At 35.5% G+C, this 10,219-nt stretch overlaps 1 protein-coding gene across 1 annotated transcript; it reads right to left on the bottom strand.

Annotated features, from left to right (window-relative positions):
* Window positions 1–296: 296 nt before the first annotated feature.
* On the bottom strand, window positions 297–2,723 carry LOC129434156 (hyaluronidase-5-like). The gene is made up of 3 exons (XM_055193033.2): window positions 1,748–2,723; window positions 1,578–1,667; window positions 297–662 (listed from the first exon to the last, which is right to left on the bottom strand). Exons 1-3 carry the CDS (start codon window positions 2,675–2,677, stop codon window positions 330–332), a joined length of 1,353 nt encoding a protein of 450 aa, XP_055049008.2. The 5' UTR covers window positions 2,678–2,723; the 3' UTR covers window positions 297–329.
* Between the last annotated feature and the right edge of the window lie 7,496 nt (window positions 2,724–10,219).

Raw genomic sequence — 10,219 nt, 5'->3', positions numbered from 1 at the left:
AGGAAGTCAGAGTTGCGTTAAAAAATACATAATTTTGAGAAGTGCCCTTTATTTCGCTTGAGCCCCTGCCCCTCAAAATGTCTGTGCACGTCCCTGAGGTTATATATTCTTGGAATGCATACATAAAAGAATCCTGCCATTTTTCTGTGTTGTCACAAACTAGCACATTTAATAACTCTGAATGTGTTCGGCTGAAGAAAGGAGTTCACCTAGTATGGCACGATGGTGAATAAATCATAGAAAGTCTTTTATTCAAAAATATCATTACCTTTTTATTTATGTTTATTTGTTAAATGATACACATCAAAATGTGTTTGTGTAACATGAGGTTACATGAACAACCACGGAGTTGTTGGAAGGGAGTCCGGCATTTTGGCTGAGCATTTCTGACCCGCGTAACACTGACAGGTGAAGTCGTCCAAAAACTTCCTGATGTCACCGAGGTAAGGTGTCCCCACGGCCATGTATTGACCACAACTCTTCAGGATGTTGAAATGTTTCGGATTCAGATGCAGATAGGTGTTTGATTGAGGATTCTTGCGCACACAGCGGCCTTTGTTTTGACACAGCGTGCTACTGCAAAGTTTAGCGGCTGCTGTCACATTGGTTATATAAGGGTTAAGAGTGGAGGACAGATAGGCAGACAGAGCTTCACACGATTCCTATAAATGAAGAGAGATTCTGTGATTAATTTCAATTTTTGACATAAACTTTCTCAGTCAATATAAAATATATCAAGGTTATATTCACAGAATGTACTTTACGTTATGATTTTATATCGGGTCACATATGGGTGATTCTCGCGAAATTAGACTTATGAGATGTCATGAAACATTTTGAAAAAAAAAGTAAATACAAAGTAAGAGTATCAAAATAAGAAGCATACAGTTACAAACATCTCTTCATGTACTATTTTGCACATGATTTCAAATGACATCATACAAACATTTAAGGGAAAAACTTTCATTACCGCAACGTGTCCATGACTGGATTTGGGTTCTTTAACATGAAAATATTTAGAATTAAAAAAATCTAAAAAAATAAAAAGCTTCAGTGCATTATACTATAAACATTTACAGTAAAGAAACATGTGGTATTTGGTGATCATTGGTAAATGTAGAGACAATAATAAGAAATATTACTGTGTCCAAGACCAACTTTCTCATCCTCCGCAACAATTTCCAATCATTGTTTAAGCCCTCAAGGAACTAACATTATAAAAAAATAGTTGGAAGGGATTGACTTTTCTTTCTAGATAAAAATTTAAATTTTGTTTGTCATAGTACCTAGACAACTTTTTAGTTCTCATTACCGAAACATGAGTTTGTAAATGCATATATTTAATGTAATATCATGTTGCGGTAATGATAATTTTTGATAATGATAATCTAAAAAATGTAAATAATTCTATGGGAAATATTTTTTAAATCCTCTAAAAATAATGGTTATAGTAAGTTCAGACCTTAATCTTTTTTTATGTGCAAAAAATATTGGCTTCAAGGGCTTCTAAAAAAATCTGATATTGGACACCTTGGAAATCTGGATTTCGTGAGAATACCCCATATATGGGACATTACCTTGTTGTTATAATCTGCGCTGGCCCCCCATAGCACAGCCCCTGATGCCCCCAGAGCTGCACTCTCCCCAATAGTATTGACCAGATCCGTCTAAAAATACAAAGAAAAGATTTTTCATGTCTCTATGAAGATTTATGAATTGTTTATTAACTGTTTTCATAATTCCTCACCTTACTCAGGTATATTTCTGACTGATCCCGAAACAGAGGACGCAAGTATACGTAAATCGGAGAGGTGTAGGGATGCTTTGGCAAAGCAGACACCCGGACGGCCTCCTGTACTCGTCCACGAACAAAGTAAGCTGCGTTTTGGTTGTTCTGAAGGGCTAGCGGCAGGTACGCCGAAGGAAACAATGCCGTGCTTGAGTTCCATAGCCAAAGGAGCTCATCATTCAAGATCTGCTCTTGTTCTGAACATTCGCCGGTATAACCAGGCTGCTCCCATCCATAATTGTAAGAGTCAGGGAATAAATAATAGCCCCAGAGGTAGTTTGGCCTCATTTCGATCCCAAGCTTTAATGTGCCTTCCATATAAGCCCTAGCGGCCGCTTGAAACTGCTTTTTGGCCAAAGCTACAGTCTCTTCGGAGGACAGAGATGGGTTTTTCTCCTGTGCATATTGAATGGAGAGCTCCCTGTAGATTTGTTTAGAACTCCAATTTCTATCCCATAGCGGTCGCCACGCCTCCCAGTCGATCACGGCCAAACCTTGGTAGAACCACGGGATGTAATATTTGACATCGTCAAGTTCTTTTAACAGGCTGGCTGTCAGGTTGGCCTTTTGGGGAATGCCGCCATTAAACTCCTCTTTTGTGTCCGGGTTTACGTAAGGGTACAGACCAATACGTTGGGCGTAGAAGAGGTTCAGAAATTGGTCGGGGACGCTGGCTGGCGTAGTGACGGCATTGAACACTGAAGTGTCCAAATTGATTTCAAGCTTCTCGCATACTGGGGTAGGGGCGTTCCAGATAACAGAGAAGGGTGTGTCTTTGAAGATCGGAGGCATGGTTGGTGGTAGAGCTAATGTTATGTTAAGAAAGCCCCAAAGGGAGAGCAGGATAGCTAGATGGAGAGGTGATCCCAGATGAATGGAAAACAACATTGTTGCAGCTTCTGCAAATTTGTTAAACTTCAGGATTATCTGTGGAATATGGATCTGCATTGTCAATGTCATAGTAATAAATGAAAAATATACACATCAGAAATAATTGTAAAACACTGAAGATTTTAATTGTGTAATTCAGCGTTTGTTGAAAAACATAATTATGGATCATTTAAAACCTAGACTCAAAAGGCTACAAAAGGTCATTTTTGGTTCCCTAATTAATCGTTCAGTCAAAGATTTCAAAAAGAACCATTTCTTTCATACCTTTTAATCTAAAGTTTTTTATTGTTTTTTTTCTTCTGTGGCATTGTGTTGCACCTTGAAAAATGTTAAGTATCTAAATTCTTAAATTATGATACATTTACCTAAGAAGCAAAATTACATTAAAGCAACACTATGTAGTTTTTTTATCTTTAAATAATGTCTCTACTTTTAACTGGACAAATTGTACTGTTGCTGCAACCTGAGCAGCCTCCTAGCTGCTACAAGCACACTCTGAAAGTGGCGGTGGAGGGTAGAGCACACAGCCCCGCCCCTCCCCCTGCCTGCAGAAGAGTGTCTGATACCAGGCACTGTTGCGCTTTTCAACCACATGGGGGAGCTGTAAGTCACTTTTACATGGAAACTACATAGTGTTGCTTTAAGACATTACAATGCAAAAAATTACATTCTTACTTAGTTTTACTGAAAAAAAAGACAAGAATACTATCTAAAAATTCTTAAATTAAGATGCATTTTCTTGAAAAAGGTTTTGATTTATGAAAACTACATTTTTAAGTCTTTCCTATAATATATAGGTTATCAAGATTTTTTAAAGATTTATACATTTATTTTGATGGATATTAGAATTATAAAAAATCTACAAATTCATATGTACTCCTAAGGGGTCAGTGACATTTAACAAAATGACGGTCACTACTAAGTTTCTATCATCAAATAGTTTTGAAATATGAAAACTATATTCTTAGAGCTTTCCAACAATATATAGTTTATTTCAGGTTTATAATAATAAATATGTAACAACACCTTGGGCCCACCTGTTGGTCTGTGACATTTCAGGATTTTTTTCTTACTACGTCATTCTTTTTGCAATATGGTTATGAAAACTACATGCTTTCCAACAATATAAAGTTTGTCAAGATTAGTGTGGGTTTAGACTAAGAAATTATTGTTTTAAATATATAAGGCCAAACGTCCCACCTGGGACGGTGACAGGTAAAGGTAAAAACAAGCAAAAATATTTGCGATTGGGGTAAAAATAAAATCTTAAACTTTTTTCTTAAACACTTAATTCAAAAATAATTCAAGAACAAATTTCTCCCCATTGGCAGATTTTATTTTTGCATGTTTTTAAGCACAAATTTACTTAAATTTTATGTTTTTTGTCTAAAAACTAGACTTATTTTCTTAGGTCATTTTGCTCATCAAGAAAATACATCTTGATTTAAGAATTTTTATATAAGAAGACAAACAAGCAAAAATATCTGCCAATGGGGTAAGAAATATTTACTTGGTACACTGAAAAAAACATAGGTTGCACATGATTAAATTAGGTTTTCTTTAAATTAAATTAACATTAATAATTAATTTTAAGAAAATTTAATCATGTTGAATTGGTGCACATAATTAAAGATCCAACAATTTTTTAAAGAAAAATAATTTTAAGAAAACTTAATTCAATGATGTGCAACCAAAGTTTTTTCAGTGTCATTCTGATTCTCAAGTAAATAATTTTAGCTTATAAATATTTAGATAATTGCATTGGAAAAATACTGAATCTAAACACTAAGAATTTTTTAAGCAACATTGAAATGACATTTTTCTTATCTTTTACTCCATGCAGCATTTTAGTTATTCAAGATATGTTACATGTTTGGATATATAGCAAAATCTTATCAAAATCTCTTGTTTTGTTATGATAACATGCACTCTAAAAATGGCTGGTTATTTTTGACCCATAATGGGTAAATATTGGACAGAACATGTACTGGGTTAAAATTGACCCAATGCTGGGTTATTTTAACCCAACTGCTAGGTTATTATACCCCATGGTTGCATAACAACAACCCAACATTGGGTCATTTTTAACCCAGCACGTGTTCTGTCCAATATTTACCCATTATGGGTCAAATTTAGATAAACCAAACCCACACTGCAAAGTAATTGACTCTTTCTCACCTTTCAGTTGAGTGTGTTGCTGGGTTGGCTCGGCTGGATCCGGCTCTGGGGTGCTATGAGTTGTTCAAAAGTAAACTATCTCCTTTTAATAAATAAACTAACTCTGAGACTTTATTAAAATAAGTTTGTGAATCACCATAGGCATATTGCTTTGGTTTTATAAACAAAGTTTTTCATAACAAACAATCAATCTGCGCCTCCCATATTTATAGCACCCAAGCCACACTCGATTGCACTACTACACCTTCAGTGCTTTTCCTTATTTGGATATAAATTTTTCTATTCTTCCCTGAGTCACACATCGACTTCCTCTTATGAGTTAACGGAATTTATAAAGGGAAAAGAAAAAACAAACAAACACTTATATAAAAAGAAATTAAACTTAATTCATATTAGAGCATGTTTGTCACCACTGTAAAAACAATTCTGTAAAAATTACAGTGTTACTTGCTGCTGGTTGCAGGGCCAGGTCAGATTTTCCCTCTGCCCCCCAAAAAATGTCCAGCCAACAAAAAAAATATCTTCTGTTAGTAAAAGCCAGTTGTCATGGCTCCCGCACACTGTTGTCTGATTAGCATACATAAAGTTTAAGAGTGTTTTCAGCCGTATTTAACTCACTGAAAAGTACTACTATTCTCAACGACGGTAATTTAAAAAAAAACGGATATATATTAGAAACAATGCAATTTAGTATAACATAAACGTAATAACACAACACATAATAAAATGAAACTTTTTTTATAGTAAAACATGCCCTAAATAACCCCTTATCCTTTCTTAGACTCACCTCATTATTTATTCATTCAAATACATCAGCCAATGACAAGTCTCTAGCAGCTTTTAAGGTGTTTGTTTTAGACGTAGTTCTGTTTATTAAAATTAGAATATGCAGTCTGGTTGTGGCATAATATATAGTAGATATAAATGATATAAGATGGTTATACAGTATAAATTATTGTAACAGCTGAGCATCGCGTGCAGTTTTAAAATCTAATTTTAGCGGTTCGTCAGCTCATTCTGCTCGCGTGTGAAGACAAACTTCACACGCAAAAATCTACAGACTTTTAAGTTCAGGAGAAGCTTTCACTACGAAAGGTCATCGTAAGGTAAAACGCATTTTATAATGTTGCGTTGTATAATAATATCTAATTTGCTATGTTATGAACAAAACAGTGTGATTTTGGTCTCGTCGGTGCATCTACATTGAAAATTTGTATGTCTAAAAGAACATATTATAAGACAGATGCAAAATAAAATTGGATTGAAACATCCATCGTTTTAGTGTATGAATCCTTTTTGTCGAGAAATGGCTGCCCACCCAAAAATCCTGACTGCCCCCCCCCCCCCAGTCCAGCAAGCCTAGTACCGGGCCTGGCTGGTTGTAACAAGTCTTTATATTTAGAATCAAACTATTCAATAACAGCCTCATTCAAAGCATTCTAGGAACCAGATAACATCATCAACTTTTCTGTTTTTTGCTTCAGATTTTGTTTCCCAGAATGCTTTGCAACCAGCTGCCAGTAACATTGTAATTTCTAAGGAATTTTTTTAACCGTGTACACTTCCAGGTTTGGGTCACTGCACCACCCTAAATAATATGCCTGCTTCCTATTGAGAGTGAGGAGTCACGTGCCGATTTGGGCGGAGTTTGGGCCGGTCGGCCATGATGGTAGGAGACGCTGTCGGTTGCCAGAGGCAACTTCACAGAGGCGCGACTTCCAAAGCTCTTAATTTATTATTTCGGCAGGACAGAGACGATCAACAAATACGATAAAGAAAAAGGAATAAAGCAATGCAAAAAGATAAGGCGAAAGAAAGGGACCTTACAGGAACAAGCTCACAAACAGCGTTGTACTGGCAAAGGTAACTTAAGTTTCTTCACACGCGTTTGTGTATTGTAATTACATTGCATTTAGCCGACACTTCTTGACCAAAATGACAAAGTAATTAACTGCGACGGTTTCTAAACACGAGATGTCCAATGTACACAAACGTTTCCAACATGTTGTGATGTAGAATATTTAGGTATTTAGTTGTAATTTGATTTTAGCCCAATGCCACTGTTGTAACTTTACCAGGTTTTTGTGTTGGGGGCTGCAAAGTGCCTATGGTCGTTATATGTGTGATTGCAAGAGGTAAATGATTAAAGATTAAAGCCATTAACAGTGTGGGTAACACTTTACTTGAAGGGGTGTGCATAAGACTGACATAAAACCTTCATAATTATTTATGACATGACACACGTCTTGAATATAAAGGATGTTTTATGCATGTTTATGACACTTGCAAGTGTCGTTCGTTCAATTATGAAATTTTTAATGCAAATATGCCATTGCTTGAGATGTCTTTGTTATGCATAATGGTGTCTTTATTTCGGTAACCTAAAAAACTCTATTCCATTGTTCGTATGTTTTCCATATGTATCATGTGAGGTACTGGAGCAGTTTTTAACGCAGCAGTAACTGCGAGGCATGGTAAAGCAGTGTAGAATTGCGAAAAATTACTCTACTACGGAGCTAAGAACACACGTAAACAATCATGTTCTGCCGCCGGAATCCTGCCAACATGGCGGAAAGGGGGAGGGGCTCTGTACCATGACGACAGCTCCTCACTCTCAATAGTGCAGGGGTGTCAAACTTATTTTAGGCTGAGGGCTGGATGATAAATAAGGCCACGATGTGAGGGCCGGGCCGGATGATTTTTTTAAACCTTAGTGTGCTGATAATTGTGTTAAAATGAACTAAACAAATGAATTAATTAGCAAGAAAACTAGAGGAACACACAGATCTGTGAAAACTACATTTCATAAGTCACACTCATACTGTACTTACACACAAATTTACATGTGTACAAAACCCACTGGCCTTAGGTTGAACAGCCTTAATTTAACTTCCTTTGCATCAAACCTTAACAAAATTATACCTTAATGCCAAAATTATTTATAAACCATTCATAAACCATTTTCTGTGGAATATATTTGTAATGAGAACAGTCATTTAGAAAATGAAAATGTTCCCACCCAAAAAAGGAACTAAGGGGGGTAGTAATATTATTATGGTTTTAATAAAGTATTATAAATGTGTTACATTACTAGCAAAAATTAACAAAAATTAAAGTGTGACAATCTGCTAAATATTCAATATGATTTACCTGCTGGCTTGATGGAACTTTGAATCCATGTTTGCAGCCTCCTTTTCCGTTCTCTGTCTTCATTTTGTGAAGGCATTGGTGTTTTTTGTATTTTTTTTTCTACAAAGTTCGCCATCGGTAACACTTTACAATAACAGTACATGAATAATCATGTACTAATACATAAATTAATAATTACTTTAATATGAACTCATGATAAGTTAAGCTATGTAGTAATCAATAACAAACCATAACTATGCCATGAATCATATGAATTCATGCATGAATGACAGCCACCTTAACTACACATTAACACGTGTTTGTTAGTTAATGCATTAGTAGACCCTTTTACTGTTTGTACACAATTCATCACACTGTACCAAGAGTGAAAAATGTTTCCAGTTTATTGAACTGATCTATGAAACAAAGTGCAAACAGCCTTATAAAACCAGCCCTTGACTTACAGTAAAACACTGGAGCATTCACTGATATTATCTGATCTCTACACTGTCAAAAATAAAGGTACGAAGCTGTCACTGGGGCAGTACCCTTTAAAAAAGGTCCAAATATGTACCATTTAGGTACAAATATGTACCTTTAAAGGTACATTTTGGCAGTTCAAAGTACTAATATGCACTCTTTGGGTACAAAGGTGTACCTTTTTGAAAGGGTACTCTCCCAGTGACAACTTTTGTACTTTTATTTCTGAGAGTGTAACAAACGTCCTTAAAACCCACCCATATTTGAGAGGTGATGAATAAAAATGAAGATGGGATGAAACTGTATTTTGTTTAAAAGCAGAGGGATCAGCATTAAACTTTTTGGAAAATCATAAAAAATGCGGGCGCTGGCTGGCAACTTAAAAAAAAAAATCCACTGGCGTTAACGAAATAAGTCTGCTAAATGCTCCACTATTTGTAAAAATGGATAGAACTGCATGGAAATATATGCAGTATATATTTTCCATACTTCTGTTTGTTTCCATCACACAATGATTTTGACCTATTATAACATTTTCTAAATATTTATAATTCTAGATTCACAGACACTATCTTTGAGGTTCTTTGGAAAGAGATGCTAACTGAGATTAAGGCAATCCACTTTATTAGCGTGCTGGCAGAAACAAAAACAACACTGTATAAAATGTAATAACACTGTTTTAGTAATATGGGTTAATTTACGTTCTTGCAACAAGATTTCATTTATGAATTATCTTTTGTGCGGTTTTTATGCTGAAATATCTGAGACCATAGCCCTGACAGGCTAATGATGAATAAAATGTATACAATTATCTTTGACTTTTGAATTATTATTTTTAATATGTGACACAAAAATATTTTTTGGTGGGGCCAGTGAAAATTTTGGCAGGGCAAGTGAAAACCTGAACCACTTGATCGACCGGGCCAGTAGAATTTTTTTTGCGTTGACCCCTGTTGCATAATCCACTTTAATCTTTTCTCAGTTGTTCTCATTTTTGAAAAAGATGAAGTTCATTGATGGTATAAATGCAAAAAGAAGTGCAAGGTTGGGTCAAAAGTTTATCAGATGTGTCATACACCAACAAAAGATAAAGTACAATATAAGCACCGCAACAAATGAAAGTTAATTCCAATGATCTGATTACTCAAGGTTTACAGAAGGAGAAACCAAAGAGATGAAAGGAAACGTAATAGGCGATCCCAACAAGTTGAAGTTAACCTTAGTGATTTGATTTATCAAGGTGTACAGGAGGAGAAAAACAAAAAGAAGAAGAAGGAAAAGAAAAGGAGAAGACAGAGAAAACCTTTACGTAAAGAAGATTATCAAAACTACCACCATGATGATTTAAGTGATTATGAAACAAGAACGGATATGGAGCCAGATTTGAAATGTAGGATAGACGAGATTGAATCTTTAATAATCTAAGGACTCAGCGCCGTCTAAATGTGTGTTTCATTTTTTTGTGTTTTGTAACATGTTTAAAACTTGCCTTGCGTGCATACAAAAAGAGGTACGAGGTGATTTTGCAACAAGATGCTAAGAAATGAGGTAGACTTCAAACTCTGTCAGTCAACCTTTTGAACTGATAGTCAGTCTGTTTTAAAATAGCAAATGAGCAGACAGGATTTCACACTTTGTGGCAAACAGGATTTCTGTCATAAGAAACAACACAGACATATGGGGTGGCAGTGGCTCAGTGGATCATGTAGGTTGTCTACAAACCGTAAGGTTGGTGGTTCAATCCCCGGCTCT

Source organism: Misgurnus anguillicaudatus, chromosome 6 (genome assembly GCF_027580225.2).
Source record: "Misgurnus anguillicaudatus chromosome 6, ASM2758022v2, whole genome shotgun sequence".
In the NCBI taxonomy this organism is placed as follows: domain Eukaryota; kingdom Metazoa; phylum Chordata; class Actinopteri; order Cypriniformes; family Cobitidae; genus Misgurnus; species Misgurnus anguillicaudatus.
Note: the sequence above shows the minus strand (reverse complement) of the source record. Positions and strands in the feature narration are given on the sequence as shown.

What these genes read in the sequence shown, in the direction of transcription:
- LOC129434156 (XM_055193033.2), bottom strand. Translation starts at nt 2,677, where the DNA reads ATGTTGTTTTCCATTCATCTGGGATCACCTCTCCATCTAGCTATCCTG. An exon ending in CAGAAATATACCTGAGTAAG is followed by an intron (nt 1,668 to 1,747) that starts GTGAGGAATTAT and finishes TTGTATTTTTAG; the next exon opens with ACGGATCTGGTCAATACTAT. An exon ending in GCGCAGATTATAACAACAAG is followed by an intron (nt 663 to 1,577) that starts GTAATGTCCCAT and finishes CTTCATTTATAG; the next exon opens with GAATCGTGTGAAGCTCTGTC.